This window comes from Meriones unguiculatus, chromosome 6, assembly GCF_030254825.1.
Source record: "Meriones unguiculatus strain TT.TT164.6M chromosome 6, Bangor_MerUng_6.1, whole genome shotgun sequence".
NCBI lineage: Eukaryota > Metazoa > Chordata > Mammalia > Rodentia > Muridae > Meriones > Meriones unguiculatus.
The window spans coordinates 122,809,323-122,828,687 of NC_083354.1; the positions used below are offsets into that span (position 1 = coordinate 122,809,323).

At 45.9% G+C, this 19,365-nt stretch overlaps 1 protein-coding gene across 5 annotated transcripts in view; it reads left to right on the top strand.

The window, feature by feature from the left end:
- Chd7 (chromodomain helicase DNA binding protein 7) overlaps nucleotides 1-19,365 on the top strand; it is a 178,495-nt gene that overhangs the window by 51,545 nt on the left and 107,585 nt on the right. For all 5 annotated transcript variants that reach the window (XM_021645015.2, XM_021645021.2, XM_021645020.2 and 2 more), the window contains exon 2: nucleotides 7,766-9,582. In XM_021645015.2, the coding sequence (XP_021500690.2) occupies nucleotides 7,939-9,582 (1,644 nt within the window). In that variant the 5' untranslated portion in view covers nucleotides 7,766-7,938. The remainder of the gene's footprint in view (nucleotides 1-7,765; nucleotides 9,583-19,365) is intronic.

Below are 19,365 nucleotides of genomic sequence, written 5' to 3' on the forward strand. Positions count from 1 at the left end.
TCTTAACACTGATCTGTTTCTCCAGCCCAATTGAATACACTTTTAAGCCTCCTCTGAAATATGGAAAAAAAAAAGTGCTTTTCAGCTTTTCACAACACTTATTTAGTGTAAAAGAAATAGGAAATGCCCATTGCAGGTGGCTGGTTCAGCTGCAAAAAGGTAAACCAAAAGTACATTCCCCACAGGAATTTGGCTGCCCTTAGCATTTTGTCCTTGTCTCCGGTGTCTTTAAGGAGTCTGTGATGCCTGGGTACCTGGGCAAAGGGTGGCCCCACGGCATCTTTTCCCTGATTCTTCTACTTCACTCACATTTCCTAGCAGGCTTAGCACTCAGATAGATATGTATATAGGAAATCAGTCGCTCAAAATAGATAAAATATGAGTAGAAATATTTTCTGTTATTTTTTAATTAGGCTGACAAATGTGATGTCATTAGCCTTTGTTTATAATATCCCAGGGTATTTTATAACAGTAAGTAAGATTAGCAATCAGGAAGTTTTAGAAAAGTCACACTAGTCTTTTTTCAGTGTTTGGTAGGATGGTTGAGTCTGAAATTTAAATTATCTTCATTAAAGGTCTATGTATTTTTGAATCTGCCTCTTCATTTGCTCTTCTGTCTTTACATTAAATCTCCAATTTAAAGTTAATTAAAGTTATTCACGATAACATTAAAAAGTTATGAGATGAGATACACGTTTTACAGATACATTTTAGTTATGTACAGGGATACCGTACAATAGCACATATGGATGTGTGTGTCCTCATGTCTCGGTGCTGCCTAATGTTGAATGCTCTGGTGTTACGAGACCCTGTGACAGTCTTTTGAGGGGCCATGCTGAGTTGCATGCAGCATGGAGACCGTGCTGAATTTGTTTCACTAGTATGGTAGGAAATGAGCTGCCTGTGGGCGAAGGTCAGGTGCTGCCTGCCCGCCCGTGGTCCATTGTCAGGCAGCTGGCTTCAGGGAGTGACAGTTAAGGCTGAGTTGCAGAGTGTGAGAGCCTTTCTCTGAAGGATATAATTTCTGATTTTGTACCAGAGTGGCATAACTTGGGGATGGGCCAATATGATCATTTTGATCATTTAGAAAAAAATGCCCTGGGCCTTCCATGTCTTAAGCTGTTAGCTTAGTACTGTTTGATTTGCTGCCTTTAAAGCAAAACGTCGGTTCTCAACTAATGGGGGTTGGGGGCATTTTCATCTGAAAGGCAGTTTAGAATATCCAGATATCTCAAGGTTATGTAGAAATAACTGAAAGGTTTCTGCAAGAAACCTGCGAAATAGTGCATTATGTAACATAGCACTACACTATTGTTAACTGAATTCTTTTCTTACCAAAATGATCAGTAAGCACGTGGACATATTGCAAACCACCCTTAGATGTTCACTGCTTATGAACTGTTAAACATTTACATTTGCCAGTAAGAACTGGTGAAACTTTTGGATGAGGTCAGCATTGTTGGTTGTAAATTCCAGGGCAACCTTCTCCCCTCCCCCTTTAAGTGCTTTATCATTGTATCACTTGCTTTGGATCCCTGGAACAAGTGCCACTTGTTATAGTTTGTTTTCCCTTGATTGGTCCTCCATACTGCGGTGGAGAAAAATCTCCTACTCTGAGATCAGGGTGACCCCAACATTCATAGGTAGATTCTACAGGAGGGTCTGGGACTGTGTTTCGTGTAGCCAGCTGAGGTCCAATGTTCCTGTCCTCAGACACCAACTCAAAGGGCAAGAAAGAGTCAAGGAAACAAGGCCCCAACTCAAAGTCTCTAGGAAGAGTCAAGGTAACAAGAAAGTGCAGCAGAATGTGTGGTGCTTTGTAACCCTGGGCTAAGTGACCTTCCCAGGGCAGGAGTGGATCCGGGAGCATCTTCAGACAGGGGCTAACAAGGATCCTAAATGGAAAAGAAGCCAGGCTGCACAGTGTGGGGATGAGGTTGCCAGTGAGAAAGCTGAGGCATGGTTGTTAATTTTCCAGGGTTTAATGTACCTCAGAGGGATATTTGTGAATGTTGTGGCAAAGGGAAAAGATTTAGGGGAGCTCAGAATGGAGGAGTACCTGATAACACCATGCATTTAGCCACACTCAAACATTTAGACAGGATCCTGAGAGCCAAGGATTTCACAAGAATCAAGAAATGACTCACTCTGTAGCAGCACTACAAAGGCTTGGCCATGCTTGGGACTTGAGAGGTGGCCTTTCGATTTTATATCCTTCACTAACCCACAGAGGCCTGACTCTGTAGCAGTCAGTCTGAGGCGGGAGGAGCAGGAGGAAGAGGAGGAGGAGATGCAGGAGGAGGAGGAGGAGGTGGAGGAGGTGGTGGTGGTGGGTCCAGATCCAGACACACCTGCAGCAGGCTAAGCAAGCTGAGCAAGCTGAGAATACTTGAGGGGATTTGCTAGAGCAGCAAGCCGCCTGAGGAAGGGGCCACATCTGTTTGGTTTAGTGTTGTGTGTCATCAAGATTGGATAGTAGCTGCTGAAAAAAACCGAACGCCATCAACTGCAATGTATGTTAAGGTTTAAAACTCACTTTGTGGTTCTGGGGATCACATCTAGGATCATATACTTGCCAAATGGGTACTCTACCCTAGGTTGCACAATAACCAGTACCTTGTTTTTTGTGTTATTATTTACGTATTAATTAATTAGTCCATTTGTTTATCTATCATTTATTTGGTGTGTTTTTTGAGACATGGTATCACTCAGTAGCACTGAGTTTGGAATTTGATATAAGTAGACCAGGCTGGCCTTGAACTCATAGTGATCCACCTGCCTCTGCCTCCTGACTGCTGGGATTAAAGGTGTGTGCCACCACATCCAGCACCCAGTTTTATTTTTAATACATTTGGACTAACGGAGGTCTTTAGAAGGAACTCACATCTTTCTAAATAATTTTCTGTATAGTAATTATTATCTTCACAGCTAAAATTATCAAAGTGGAAGTCTGTGTTAGGAAATAGAGAAAGGAGGGATTTTATAGGTTGAAAGTACAGTTAAAATGAACATGTGAAAAAAAACACCACATATTGTATCACGAGAGATGCTATTGGCCTTTGAAGCAATACAAACCTTCATGACCAATATGGACACTAAATAGTGGTCTCTTTTCATAAAGGACCTTCAAGAAGAAATGTGTAGCATTGATGTCTGTGGGCTTTCTGCACTGACACAGGTGTTGCATCTGTGGTCTGGAGTCCTAGAATAAGGTTTTGTAAGAGTAAGAACTGCATCTTAAGGTTTGTTTAGTTCTGGTGGCTTGAAATGGCAACCTGTGGCCGGGGTGGCTGCTGGCTCAGGCCAGACAATCGTGGCACATTAGCAGTGACCAAGCAAACTAATCCAGCGAGTTCTGGAAGGGTTCTGCTTGGTCCAGGAGGCAGATCTGAAGCTCACTGGTGATGACCGGATGTTGTGATTTGGAGGCCCTTCTTGATTCTTTTATTTGGATGCTTGACAGTTGGACAGACGCCTTTCCCAAAGGCAAGCATTGGCCCGGCTGGACTTTCCTTTTTCCAGATAGTCTGTTGGAGGCTGTGTTGGGGGGGTTGGGAGATGGCTGTTCATGGCCTCTGTTTAGGGCTTTCATTTTGAATCCAAGCTCAGCAGCGAGCCCTTTATCTTCTGTGTGTCCACCTATCACCATGCGGATTCCATTCTTCTCTAGATAGTGCTGTCTCCTTGGTGGCAGAGTGGCCTCTTTCTGGGTTGTGGTGAGGGTGGGTGATGTGCTGTGTTCCAGCTGCTGGGCATGCCTTTGGAAACTCTGATGGATGCTTCTCTTCGCTCAGAATCTCTGCCGGTTCCTTTTGGGTCCTTCAGAGGTAGAGGAGAGAAGTTGAAAGAGCCAGCAAAAGTGAAGCTAGCAGCAGCCAAGGAATCCTCAGTATCTCACAGGCAAATACCCAGGCGTGCTGGACATTCATGGAGGAGCTCTACCACCCACATGGTTGAACCAGAGGAAGTTTTTGCATTTTGAACTCACCTGTTTCCTTGCTGGTCTATGCCTGTGATAAGAAGTCTGTGTCATGGTACCGCATTGACACTCAGGTGCACAAATGCCATTGTGCTTTCAGAATCCTGGAGTAAGTAGGAACTGGTTAAATTTGGTGAGGTTGAAAAGTCACTGCATTAAATAACCAGTGTGACCCTAGATAATAAAAATAACCAATAGTGAAGTCCTCTTACATAATCCTCAAATATTGATAACTTCCCATTAACTTTTTGTGTATTCATTGCCCTCACTGCTGATTTCTTTTTTTTTCCTTTTAATTTAAAAAAAAAAAAAGAAAGAAAGAAAAAATAGGAATCTTGTGGTACTAGGGATTGAGCCAAGGGTTTATTTTTTTGTACATGCTAACAAGTACTCTGAGCTACATCCTCAGTGCATTTGCTGGTTCTTTGTGCTGTTTGTTTGCTTAGATCTGCCTGTTTATTCCCAGGGAAATTACCAGCAGCCCCCCACTTGGTTCTCCGACCTGCTTGGCCCTAAACTTAGGCGGAAACTTCCTTAAAAGGAATTTGCTTCTTCTGGTGAAGAAGCATTGTTTTCTGGAGCCATCTCTGAATAAAGTGGACTTCATGTTGGCCTTTAGTCTTTTCATGCTGCATCTCATCCATTCATCACTCTTCATTTTGGGGAACTGTTTCCCATTAAAATGTATTTTCTAAGATACTGAGTACTTGTAACCTATGTAAGGGTTTTTCATCTGTGAGGAGGAGCGCGGTGCAGAAGGCTGAAAATCCTCAGAATGCTCGTAATTGGCATTGCGTTGTTCTGTCCATGCCGAATGTTCTCTTGGGCGGCAGCCTGTGCCCCTTCACCTCTGAACACATGCATCTTGTGACCTCTCCTTCAGCTCACACCCCAGGTTTCATACTGTTCATAATGGCTAAATGAAAAATGTTAAAATGTATTTCTCTCTCTTTTGGCTCCTTTTGATGCAGAGCTACTAGAAAGTGAACTTTTCTTTTTTTCTGATTGTGACTCTTCAGGGTGGCCCTCTTGATAGTGGTTATGTAGGCATAGGCAGCGTAGACAACGACTGAAGAGAAGGGCGAAGCCTTCAAAGCGGGGTATGACTTTAAACATGGTATAAAAATCAGAATTATGTGCCGCAGCTGCGACTTGGGAAAGTGGGCATGCAGATGGTCTTAATTCAATAAAAAGATGACCAAAATCAGTTAATTAGGTTAGCTCAGATCGGAAGTACGGACCACAGTTATCAGATGAATTCTTGGCACAGTTGCCAGTTGGTCCTCGAGGTCAGAAAAGAAGCAAGGTGGCTGGTGGGCGGAGTGCTAGCCGTCCCTGTGGACTGCAGAGCCACAGGTCTGTAAGTCCTCTGCCCGGGTCACACCTGAGTGTGGTCACAGCTGCAGTGGGGTGACATGCTTACTTGATGCCATATAATGCTGGCATTTTTCATGCCTCCGGGAATGGATTCTTAATGGGGAATGAGTAGGGAACCGGAAGGAGGGGAACAAAGCCAAGTGTCGGGTATAATTACTCTCAGTGAGCCTCTGTTTTGTGTCCTCTCAAGCCTGCGCAACTAACTTCCTTTCCCCTTCTGCCGGACCCTTAGCCGATAAAAAGCAAATGTCAGCCCCACTGTGGCTGTTCCAAGCTGGCTCTGCAATGCCCCGGGCTTCCTGGTCCTGCAGGAGAGGGTACCGGGGCCTCCCTTTCCCCCCAGGGCAGAGGGGCCCAGGTTATATCCAGGCAGTGGCATCACCCTCCCCCACACTTGGTGGGACATGAAGCAAAGTCTTCCAGAACATATAGGTGACATTACTTCCCTTAAGCTGATGTGCTAAGTGGGTTTCCTGGCTGGCGTAAGCTATTATCAAGCCTACTGCAGTATTTACTTCCTTGAAAGTTAAGAGTGAGCCTCGAGTAAATGAAGACTGAATTTTTAAGCTTTTTAGATTAGGTACAAATTCAATTTATCAATATCTGTTGTATTTGGCACTGGAGATTTTCTACTTGCTCTGGATCTTTTAGTCTTTCTGTAGAAAAGCAGCACATTTTCAGCAAAATGGCTTTCGTGTGTACCTGATCCTCCCCTGTCTGACCTTTGTATTTGGAGAAAGTAGATCTGAAAATTTATGGCAGTTAGTGGCAGAGTGAGGAGACCTTTGACGTTAGCTGACAGCTGTCGCCTGAAAGCTTCAGACCCAGAGACCCTCTCAGGTGTCATGTCTGTACTGCTGACAGTGAGCAGGAATGTTGTTTACATTTCCATGAACAGAGATTCCTCCGTGTTACGAATATGTTAGAATAGGGCAGGTAGAAGTCTCACCGGGTGACCCCTCACAGAGTTGGTCATTTCCATATTCTTGTAGAAGTGTGCGGTAAAACTCATGACCGAGTCTGTTTAGAGCATCGCTGGAAATTCTTCACCGTGGTTTCCTTGCCCCAAGTGAGTGGGTTAGCATCACACAATGCCGAACGTTCTTCTAAGAGGAAATCAATGGGTTAAATTCCAAAGATGTCTAAGATTTTAGGCGTTTTTCTTATGTGAATTCATTCTTTATTAGGTTGTTGATTCAATAAGCAGCGAACAAAACACAGCCTTTCATTTTGGTTGTTGAAGCATTCTTCAACTCAAATTGGTTATTTTAATCTGACCCCAAATCGATCAGAAAGAGTTTATAGAGAAGGCAGAGAGGGCTGGGAAGCCATACTGTTAGCATGGGAGGAAGAGGGATGCGCCAGCTAGCCCCACACCCTCCTGCTGTGTCCTGCTTTGTCCTGTAAGGTTTTAAAACCGTTTGGTGGATATTTTTAACTTTTTTTTTTTCCCCTGTTAAGGTAACATCCAGTTTTGGCTAGTTTCTGAAGAGGTCTCTGTCCCTACCAGCAATAATGGTCATCATCTAATGGCTAGTTTCTGTGAGTGGTCACTTGGGGTTCCTAGCCCTCACCAGAGCCATTGGTGGAGCGTACGAAAGTTGGTGTCTCGACCCAGCTACCATCCGCCCCACAATTCTGGAACATCGATGGGCCCAGAGCCACGAGTGAAATTGGTCCTCATGGAGAATGAAAAGCTTTTCTTGTAGTCTCTTTCTGAATCTTGCCTATTCCTGCTATTAAGCATAATGAAATTATGAATTTATTGTGCCGTTCTCCGGCTTGCTTTTCAACCTCATTATGGGTGCTTTCTTGTTAGATGCCTCTGTTGCTGTCACGCAGTCGTATGTGGGCTGTAAATATCTAATTTGTACAAAATGACTGATTTTGGTATTTGTGTAATCCTCCAGTCAATTTAACTAAGTTGGGCTTTTCGCGGTCCTCGGTGCCGCGCTCATCTGATTACTGCTCAGGGGAGTGAGGTTAAGGGCGGCTGTTGGGAGCCTGAGCATTTCCAGGGCTTTAGCCCAGCAGATGGGCTGCTGGCTACATCCATACATCTGCTTGCCTGCTGTGGCAGCTGCTGCTGCTTCATGTTGTGTTCTTTTGTTCTGTTCCGTCTGAGAACGGAATGTGAGGAAGTGTAGTGAATGGATTAATTTAAGGTTAAGGTTAGTGTTTTGCTGGCTCTCTACGTAACCCATCAGAATGCTTCTGGTAGAAGCTAATGAGTTTCCCTTAAAGTGAACTAGATTTGTAAAATACTGCTCAGCAAGGGGCCTAGATTAGTACTGTTGATGGAAACTAAATTCAAATGTGTAAAACACTGGCAGCTTTTATCATCTGTTCCTAATTCTTTGTTTTCTTTTTTTTTCTTTCTTCCTATCCCCCACCCCCACTCCCTTCCAGGACCTATATCCAGACTTCGCCTGACACTGCGGGGTCCAAGAGAATTAAAGAAATTTAGAATGACATGAAGAAGATTAGTTAAGGATTATAGGTTTTGAGGACAAGCACCTCAGTGAAGTGAAGCACAGACAAGCTCCCAAGCTGTGTTTGGAGGAGCCGTGTGTTAGAAGAAGATGGCGGATCCAGGAATGATGAGTCTCTTTGGCGAGGATGGGAATATATTCAGCGAAGGCCTCGAAGGCCTTGGGGAATGTGGCTACCCTGAAAACCCAGTGAATCCCATGAGCCAACAAATGCCCATAGACCAAGGTTTTACCTCCTTACAGCCATCCCTTCATCATCCTTCCACCAATCAAAGTCAAACCAAGTTGACCCATTTTGATCACTATAATCAGTATGAACAAAAGATGCATCTGATGGATCAGCCTAGCAGAATGATGGGCAACGCCCCCGGGAATGGGTTGGCATCTCCACACTCACAGTATCATACCCCCCCTGTGCCCCAGGTGCCACACGGAGGCAGTGGAGGTGGTCAGATGGGAGTCTACGCCGGCATGCAGAATGAAAGGCACGGCCAGTCTTTTGTGGACAGTGGCTCCATGTGGGGCCCTCGGGCTGTTCAGGTACCAGACCAGATCCGGGCCCCCTACCAGCAACAGCAGCCGCAGCCAGCGCCGCCGGGGCCGGCGGTGCAGGGCCACCCTCCGCACATGCAGCAGATGGGCAGCTACATGGCACGTGGGGATTTTCCCATGCAGCAGCATGGCCAGCCACAGCAGAGGATGAGCCAGTTTTCCCAAGGTCAAGAGAGCCTCAGTCAGGGAAACCCTTTCATCGCCACCTCAGGACCCGGCCACCTGTCGCACATGCCCCAGCAGAGCCCCAGCATGGCACCTTCCCTGCGCCACCCAGTGCAGCAGTTTCACCACCACCCCCCTACTGCTCTCCACGGAGAATCCGTTGCCCACAGTCCCAGATTCTCCCCAAATCCTCCTCAACAAGGGGCTGTCAGGCCACAAACCCTTAACTTTAGTTCTCGGAGCCAGACAGTCCCCTCCCCTACTGTAAACAACTCAGGGCAGTATTCTCGATATCCTTACAGTAACCTAAATCAGGGATTAGTTAACAGTACAGGGATGAATCAAAATTTAGGCCTTACAAACAGTACTCCAATGAATCAGTCCGTACCAAGATACCCCAATGCTGTAGGGTTCCCGGCAAACAGTGGTCAGGGATTAATGCACCAGCAGCCCATCCACGCCAGTGGCTCACTTAACCAAATGAACACACAAACTATGCATCCTTCACAGCCTCAGGGAACTTATGCCTCTCCACCTCCCATGTCACCCATGAAAGCAATGAGTAATCCAGCAGGCACGCCTCCTCCGCAAGTCAGGCCCGGAAGTGCTGGGATGCCAATGGAAGTTGGCAGTTATCCAAATATGCCCCACCCTCAGCCGTCTCACCAGCCCCCTGGTGCCATGGGAATCGGACAGAGGAATATGGGCCCCAGAAACATGCAACAGCCTCGTCCATTCATGGCCATGTCCTCGGCACCAAGGGAGTTGACCGGGCACATGAGACCAAATGGCTGTCCTGGTGTTGGCCTTGCAGATCCACAAGCAATCCAGGAACGACTGATGCCTGGCCAGCAGCATCCTGGTCAGCAGCCGTCTTTTCAGCAGCTGCCAACCTGTCCTCCACTACAGCCCCACCCAGGCCTGCACCAGTCTTCGCCTCCACACCCCCATCACCAGCCTTGGGCACAACTCCACCCATCACCCCAGAATACCCCGCAGAAAGTGCCTGTGCATCAGGTAAGGGGATGCTGAGCCTGCCTGCCTGCCCGCGTCGCAGTGTGAAATTGAGTGCAGTTAACCCGCTTAACAAATTTGTCCTTTGTAGGTTGCCTCGGAATCACCTCCACCCTTAGGTTGCCTTTGTTTACTCGCTTGCTAGCTTATTCATTTAAGAATTCTTTAATCTCTATGTCCTGGGAATTGTGTTAGGTCTGAAGCTGAAGTCATATAGTTGACTGAGAGGAGTTCCACTCATCAGGAATTTTTTTCTTTTTGAGGCGGGGGTTTGTTGTTGTTAATATCTCTTTCCTCTCCCCTCTTCCCCATTCCTTTCTCCCCTTTTCTCTGCAAAATACACTGAAACTTAGTTTCCAGCAAGCGCTGGCGCACCGGCATCCGTTCTGTCGTCTTTTGTTTATCTTCTATGGGAAGCTGTGAAATATGTGTTTCTATAGTACTTAATTTACCAACTGTTGAGAGTGTGAGCTCAAGTTGTAAGCTGTAAGACGTGACAGCGAATGGTAATTTGTAGGAGTTGGTTTGAGAGCTGCGCGCCAGCACCAAGGAGCACAGTGTTCTGTAAGTTAAGACTGTTGTTAGCTTTGCCAATTTTTATTTACTTAAGGCATTTCCCCCTTTGTGTATTTTGGTCTTCATGGCCTTGACCCTTGAAGAGCGGTGTTCATATAAAGATTTTTCCAAGTGCACGTTCATCCCCCTAGATCTGCGGGGCTTCATGAGGCAGGGGGTACCCTATGGCACCCTACTTCTTCCTGATGAACTTAATTTAGGAAAACATGCCCTGTGTGTGAAAATGCAAAACAGAGTGAAAGATCACCCAAGCTTATGTGACAGATGTCCCGGAAGAGGAAATACCTGTGGAGGAAGAGTGCTTGAAATTCCAGTAGGACTTACCTGAGGGAAGTGACCCGGAAGACATTTCCTGTGGTTGTAAGGTGATTCCCCAAACATCCACACCTGGAGTTTAGCGTGTGTGCGGCACGGAGAAGCAGCTGTGAGAGGGGAGACTCCAGCCAGCGGGAGAATGTTGGCATCCTCGTATTCTGTTTTAAGGAATGGGACTTAGGTGAGGGGTTAGTAGTGGCCATCATGCCGTCGTAGGACAGATGGAGCAGGGGGAAGCAGGAACCAGATGTCCAGGCTTGCAGGAACCGGTAGCGGGAGCAGAAAGGGTTGAAGCTGTGTGAAGGAAAGGGCCTGCCCTCCGGGTGACTTCAGGACACCAGGCTTCAGCCTGCCTTGGCTGCCAGAGTGAAGCTATAGTTGCTCATTCGGTGGCATCCAGTGTCTCAGGAGCCCTGCAGAGGTGGCACGACATACGCACCCAGTGACTGGGACGGAGCAGACAGAATGGTTAGCCCTCGGGAAGGGGATTCTGGAATCTGCCCTCACAGTCTCCTCTAGGGCGCTCAGAGGGTGATGGGAAACGGGAAGTCAGCCCACTGAGCAGCTGCCAGCAGAGCTGAAGGTCCTGATGAAGAGCCAGCTTCAGAGCTAGCTTTAGAAGTTTTCCTTCCTGTCCACTCAGGGACAAAACCTGATGGTGGGCTAACTTTAGTACCCCCACGGCAGATTGTGACTTAGTTTGGGAAAGTATGTTAGTAAAGAAGGGATTGTGCTAGGAGGTGTCGGCACACGCCTTTAATCCCAGGCAGAAGCAGATGGACCTCTGTGTTTGAAGCCAGCCTGGCCTACAGGGCTAGTTCTAGAACAGTCAGGGCCACACACGCGTGCGCGCGCGCGCGCGCGCACACACACACACACACACACACACACACACACACACACACACACACACCCCAAAACCAAAAACCAAAAAAAGCCCTGTTTTGAACCCCCCCACCAAAAAAATCTCTACAATGCTAGTTTCTGATTTCTCCCTCCAGCAGTCGGAAGATGAGCACAGTTTGTTGGGGCTCCCTGAGGGTATTGTAGTGGTCCCCAAAAGAGTTCCCAGAGGCATTCAGAGGATAGTAGCGGCTCTAGCTTCTGAGTGGAGGCCAGTGCGGACCCCAAGGGCACTACTCTCTATGCGGACACCTCAAAAGACAAACTAAGAGCTTTCACAAGTTTGTGGACGTGGGCATCTGAGCTGTGTTTCTTTGCAGGTTCGTTTCTGAATGTGTGTTTCTAGGTGTTTACTTCCCTGTTTGTGCTTAACGTCGTATGGTCTTCAGATTTTGACGAAGTCAGTTGTTTTGAAAATAAAGTCAGAGGGTATTTGAATCCCCGTTCCCCCCTAAGTAGCTTGGTGATATCGGATAAGTGATTTGACCTCCCTGAACATGATCCTTCAGTGAAACATGGAGAGTGGTACTGGTCCCAGGGGATAGGATTAGGTGGGGTAACACAACCCTGGCCATGTCCATTCTTCTCTAGGGTGTAGTTTATGACCTCCTGACAATAATTGTTACTGCAAGTGTACTTAAGAATGTAAATTTTATTTTATTTCAAGGAAACAGGTTGCATATTATGAAGTTTCACCCGACTCACGAAATAGTAAATCTGATTGGTGAAGCTGGGCACCCCACCCCCACCCATGTTGCCAGATGTGCGGAGGTTGCATTATCCAGATTGGTTCTTTCTGAATGACTCACCCTGGGCCCTAGCAAAAGTCTGTCGTTCTGTTGTGCTTTGCTTTAGAACTACCAAATCCACACTGAATTTCACATATGATTGAGTGGTAGTTCAAGATCGTGCTGGGCTTCAGGGAGGCTATTCCATTAGTTGGAAATAACCATATAATTTGCCAACTGAATTGCTGCATGCATACAGGCTTGTTGAGACTCTTCTTGAGTTTTTCTACCACCCCCACCCTGCCTACCTGCCCACCCACTCCTGAGCCCTGAGCCCTGGCAGTACAGGAACTCACTCTGTAGACCAGGCTGGCCTCAAACTCAGAGTTCTGCCTGCCTTTGCTTGGGATTAAAGGTGTGTGCCACCACTGCCCAGCAAATTTTTACATTTTTAAAGAACAAGTTATATTCCTTAAACATTTCATGGTGAGGAAGTGAAAACTCAGTATTCTATAAAAGTAGCTTTACTATCACAGTCCTCCTCCCCAAGCCACAGTATTTAGAAACTATGGTATGAAAGGAAGTACAGGCTTGGAGCCTGAGCTTTGGTATCCCTGCCTTGATTCACTCTCTTAGGCTCAGGGCCTTCATTTCATTATCTAAAGAAAGGGGTTTCTCCACCTTCTGGGCTGCCGTTCAGTTACCTGCTGCCAAGTTTACAAAGTAGCTTCACTGATTTTAGTGTCAGACAAGGTTACTGTAGTTCTACTTTCTTTCCTTAATTTCAGGGAATATTTCTCACACAATGGAGGCACTCTCTGTGCCTCCGGTTGAGGGAGAGGAAACAGCCTTGCTTTTAGGAAAACAGCCCAAGTGAAGATAAACTGTGAAAGGATAGAGACCCGTCCTTTGGGTGTCTAGGGGAAAGCAATCGTCCTTGTCAAGATACGGAGGATCAGTCTGAATTCAAGGGAGGATGGATAGAGGATGAAGGAAACAGTTGAGGCTTAGCAGGCTGTGAGTACAAAGTTGACAGAATGGCATAGGCTACCCATATCTCATTTATTGCACTGTAGCATTGAGACACAGGACACATCCTCTCTGTTCTGTATTTCCAGGAGGTTTGCAGAGTGGACTTAGCGCACCAGACTCTTTGCAACACTAAGGAGTCTGAAGAGAGTGAAGGAGGGTTAGTCCTGAAATAGACATCCATCCGTGCACTGTGCACCAGGATAGCATGTTGCTCATTTGAGGAGCTTATACCTAAATGGATTGTCCCTCGGGTTATAGACAAGTTCCAAGTTGCTGAACGACTGCTGTTGCATGGTCTCCATAGTTCCCATTTCCTGGGCTATTCTCTCAAATGGAAAGTTCTGGTAGAGTTTTTAGGGCCTGAAACAGTGTGTTCTTAGGATCAGTGTAATTTGGATTTGTGTTCCTTTCCTTAATTTGGTCCTCAAATACATTCACCATAAAGGAGAACAGAAGTTGAGGTCTAGACAATGGGTAATAATGCTCCTGTGTCATTTCCTCGCTGAGGTTTCTAAAAATAAATAAAAGATGCAGAAGAATCAATGGTTATGGTTATTGTTGTTATTATTATTATTATTATTAGTTATTATCCTTCTGTGCCATCTCATGAGCAGTTTAAAATTCTTCTGAAATCCCTTTTCTTGGAAACCTGAGTTGGTCATCTGCTGACACTTTGCCTTTATCCAGTATGGTAGAATCATTAGCAGACATTGTAAATCTGTGGAGAGAGTTGGCCATACATCTCAAGCCATGTGTATGGAATTTGTAATTAGAAAATGGAAAACCAGAGACTTTTTAGTGATAGGCACATGCAACATCTATGATGTTGCTTATGCTTTTTACACCTTTTTTTTTTTTTTTAACATTGTCTGAGCAAGATGGGGAATGAAAGCACTGTAAAGAAAGCCAGCTTCTAACCTAAGTGGCTTTTATGCACTTTCCCACGTGCGTCCACCTGCAGGGAACAGGCCTCCGGTTAAACCTCCATGGAGCAGCTGGCCTCTGTGGAAAGCACAGTTGCCCAATTGCTGGGGTATGATTACTTCTTCACGAACCTTTGATAACTCTCCATGTCTGCCTTTCCCTTCATTTGCTTGTAGCAGCTGAGTGACTTTCATGAAGTCATTCCTTTGACTGAATTTGCATATGCTTCGGCTTCATGAGCCATCTTCTGACACCTTTTCCTCTCCTGACATTTTCTCCTCTCCAGAGCTGATTTACTTCAGAGGTCAGAATTTTCGTGAGTTAAAATAGAAAGTGCCAAGTGTAGAGTTAAAGCCCCACAGACTGAAAGCGTGGATGACTCGGAGACAGCTGTGCCTCTTAGATAGCTTCTATTTTGTAAAAAAGGACAATTTTCTGTAACTACCAAATTTGACAGATAATTATTGTTTAGTGTTTCAAGGATCTTTAAAGTTGCATATTAGGCCGCTGCTAGGTGTCCCAAGGAGCCCAGGGGCATTTATTAACTGTTTGCACTTACTGTAAACTGTGAGCTTATGTGCACCACATGCATGCAGAAGCCCAAAGAGGGCGTCAGGTCTCTCACTGGGGCTACAGGAGGTTGTGAATTACCATTCCGCAGCTGGGAACCAAACTTGAGTCTTCCTCAAGGGCAGCAAGTGCTCTAAATGCTGAGCCTATCTCCAGCCCCAAATATCCAGACTAGCTTCAACCTCACTGTGTGTAACCCAGCTAGCTGCAGACGCATGGTCAGATCTCTGACTGGGGTTCTAGGTCACCACGTGGTTGCTGATGATCTGCACCCAGTGCTGGTACAGACTGGAGCCTTCACGCCTGGCTGAGAATTCATTGCTTGGTACTGCAGTTTCACCTTGAATCTTGGATGCCTCCATTTAATCAGATTTTAGAAAATTGAGGATTTTCTCTCCACCAAGCACTTTATTAAGGGAAGTGACTGACTGTGGTGTTAGGTGGAGGAGAGGCAAAGGCTTACTTTCCGATAGGTAGGGCCTGTCTGTAGCTCACTATGATATCCTGCCCCACATTTCTCAAGTATGTATTTTGTTTTATATCAGTACTTTACAGCAAATGTAGATCAGAAATGTATATCTAAATCAGATGTGTATGTATTTACAATGTGCTTTTTGAGATTTTTTTTTCTAGTGACCTGATTAAAAATCAACAAAGTATTAATACTGTTTTTAACTTAGCCAGCGTTTAAGATTTTTTTTCCTCCAGTGTGTGCTTAGCATAAAAACTGGCGAAATGTATTTGAAATCTAGCATTTTCTTGTAGTTGGGGTGCTGTAGCCGTTTCAGGGGCTCAGCAGAACATGGCTGCTGGGTGCCACGATGGACAGCAGTGCGGCACCCTTCAAACCAGGCCTTCAAAAACTCAGTCTAAATCAACTTGAGATTGTTCACTGTGATTATGGTGTGTCTTAGGCGCTCCATTGCTGTGGAGAGACACCGTGACCAGGTGGTGTACGGATACCGTGAGCGGTTAGCATGCCTCCATCAGGTCAGGCCTGCTCTCTGCTGGTGTCTGTGGTGCCGCAGTTCATTTCCTTGTGCAAGCGTTTCTCCAGGACGAAGGAAAATGCCTCACTTTTACCAGAAATGTTCCTCCCCTCTAGCCCGTCCGTCCTCTGCTTGTTTATTCCTTATTTTAGCCGTCGTTTAGCAGGAGTACTGGAGAACAGAGTTGGCTGGGAAATAATAAGCGGGTTGGGAGAAAGTTAGGGAAAGAACATTGGTAAACCTAACCTGGAGAAGATCTTGTGCGGTCTCCCTGGTCGTGAATCCGCAGATGGGCTGCAGGTAGCCAGAGGTCTTCGCCTTCCCTGGTGGCAGTTTCTCCTCACCGCCGCGCTTAAGTCAGTGCAGAAGTGAGAAGCAGTGTGGGAGCGGCTTGTGCTTTTGTGAGACAAACAAACATATTTAGTCCTTGAGTGGAGTTGTCAGGGCAGCACTGAGGTCTCCTTTTAGTTTTTTATTTTTTCTTTACTTGGTCCTGGGGTGCTTTCCTGTTTCCTTATACTAAGTACAGAGGAGAAATTAAGAGAAACTGAGAAAGTACCCATAAGCAGACACAGTTTTACAGAGTTGACACAGATACAGAGGGCCACCATTCCAGCTTTTTGTCTGGGCCATTCCCGATACACTGAAAGCGCCAGACAGGCCAGGCTACAAGGCGATTCCCCGGCTTCTTCATGTTTAAATGAAAGTCGTGACTCAGACAGTTACTGGAACTAAACCCCTCCCTAAGGAAGGGCGCACCGTTTCCGAGCTACTGTGTCTGACTTGACCCATTCTTCACACCTTTCTGGCTTTGTTTGTTTGTTTGTTTTAATTGCAGATAATTTGGTGCCATAGGTTTCAGGAGATTCTGAAGAGCCCTAGTATATTATGTAAGCAAAAGCCGGGGCTTTCGGGGGTGAGCAAGAGTTGTTAATCCCTGTAGCTTTTCTGTTTTGTCTGTGTGGTCCACAGGGTGTGTGGTGAACCAGAAGATAGGGTGGTGGGGTGAGTCAGTGGGTGTTCCTGAAGGACACCTGTCCTGAGGCAGTAACCAAGTGGGGAGCCGAACTCACGATTTGCCTGTTCCCTGATAGGCTGGGCCACCAGTTTGCAGCACAGCACAAGAATCCTGCCCTCACGGACTGGTGTCCCTGCGCTTCTAGCAGCCTGACTGAGTATAGGGGATCAGGAGATTGCAGAATGTGTTTACCTGCTGGAGGGGAGGCAAGGAACTTCAGAATACTAGATCACTCGTCAATGAAGGACAGTAGATAGACTTAAAATTCTTACTAAATATGAGGATGTTATATGAGTGTTTCCCCCTCCTCCATGTATGATGTGCACATGTTTACCTGGTGCCTGCAGAGGTGGGAAGGGAGTATTGTATTCCCTGGAACTGGCGTTACAGACAGTTGTGAGCCACCAAGTGAGTGCTGGGAACTGAACCCCAGTGCTCTTAACCTCTGAGCCATCTCTCCAGCACTTCACCACTCTATGTGCAGAGACACTAAACTCTACTCTCCTTCGGCAGCTCCAGAAGCCGTGCAGCGGAGATCTAACTAGGAGCATTCTCACCATTCTCTAGAGTTGAGCACAAGAGCGGCAGGCCTTCTGTATGGAAGCATGGGACAGACTCAGCTGGAAGGCAGCCGTGCTTCAGACGGGCCCATTCCTGAGCCGCCTGTGTTTCTGGCTCTAGCATGCTACAGAGACAGTCCTGTGAAGGAGCGCTTCTGGTGCCGAGGAGGCTTGCCCCGAGTCAAGGAAACGTGTCAAAGTTGTTTAGGGGATGTTTGGGTAGCAGTGGGTCATATGGAAGGAGCACAGCCATCTTCACTAGGGTTCTGCGCTTAGTGCTTCCTATTTTGAGGTCGTCTGATGGTTGATGACCTCAGAGCAGTGAGGGAATATTTCAGAGTTTAAGTTTGAAAAGATCTGTGCGTAGAGCAAAGCTCCAAGTTACAGCTTTAGTTTTTACAAAAGAGTCAAAAATCAGTATTCACATAGAAATAGAGTCCCTATTTTAGGAATGATCGGTGAAGAAAACAAAAGCCAAAAAACTAGTTAAGAGACTAATTGTAAAATACAAATGATTCCAACTCGAGGGTTGGTTTCATTAGCTCTCTACATGGAAGTCTTGGACTCTTAGACGCTAATGTAGATCTCCTGTTAAATGTGGATTCCAGTCTAAGGATAAAAGTGGAGGAGATGCCAGAGTACTCCTGTCCTGTGTCACCTAAAGCCCCTGCTGTTTCCTGGAATGCCACACAGCCTGTGGCGCCATCAGAGGTTGATGGTGGGGGCGAGCACGGAGCCCGGAGGACACCGGCTTCCTGTGCAACAAGGGGTTCCATTTTCACGGGCTCTTCAGTCTTCTGTGGAGTCATTTAGTATACTTACTTCACTAAACTCTAGTTTCCTGAGGATAATAAATGTACCAATTTCACAGGATTATTATGAGAATTAAATGAGATGATGGCTGTGGAGTTTTCAGCACAGCGTGTGGCGTGGGATAAGTGCTCAGCGAGTGTTAAATACTTCTATCATCTCTGTTGTAGCCGAGGCTGTGAAAGTGGGCTCTTGGAATTCTTTCTCATTTCATTTTCTACCCTTTCACCTTAGGTTATAAATACTTTATTTTCAAAACCAAGACATTACTAATACTTTAAGAATGAACCCTCAGATATATATAAATATATATATATATATATAAAAGGCCAAAGGAAATTCAGGATTTGGTTTGGGGAAGTATATGAAAATTACCATCACGTTTAATGTATTTTGCTTTTATTGGTTTTAAGGAAACAATCTATACAGCATACCATTTGCCTTCTCGTGCTCTCCTGGTTTCACGCGAGCTGAAAGCCACCCGTTTGAGTTTAGAACCTCAAGCGACAGGCTGCGTTGGCACCCTGCTTTGTATTGCTGGCATCTTTCCTGCATCCCACGTATCCAGCACGTTAACCCACTGGACCATGAGTGGGTCAGTATGTAGCACCTTATAGTTCACCGGTACAGAGTCGTCGCTGTTCAGCATACACTCAAGCTCAGACAGCCTTAACTCCCATGATCTACTCCAGGCTTTTGTTGCCTCCAGTGTCTTCCTGTGTGTTCCGCAAAGCCTCAGATAACATTCCACTTCATCAAGTGAATGGGTTTCTTTCTAAGAACACCAAAGGGATGGTTGTGAATTTAGTGAAAGCCATCTGACTGTAGATCTTTTCAATGTTACTTTAGCCTAAGCTTGCTTTCCTCCTTCCTTCCTTCCTTCCTTCCTTCCTTCCTTCCTTCCTTCCTTCCTTCCTTCCTTCCTTCCTTCGCCTTAAGGAAAGTGCGGAAGGAGAGGAGGACCTTGCAGTACTGTGGAGTAGCGAAGTTAAAAATCGCCATGAAGGCAATTCACATTTCCCAAACATTAGATTTCATTTTTGGACACAGCTTTTACACAGCTCATGACACCATTGCCACACATGGGCTTGTGTTAGAACTAGGCCTGGGAACAGTCAAGTGTAACAAAACACATTTTTTAAAAATGGCCAGAAATTAAGGTGTAGGTCACAGTTAACATCAGAACTTACAAAAATCAAGTGTATAGATAGCTAGGGTATGTTTTATGTTCCTAGTTTACTTATTCATGAACACAATCAGTACTTCCTGTCTATAGGCCCCATGGGATAGTGATAAGATACAGTCAGCAACACGTTATAATGCTAACTCAACCCATTTTGTCATATTGGATGACCAGTTAA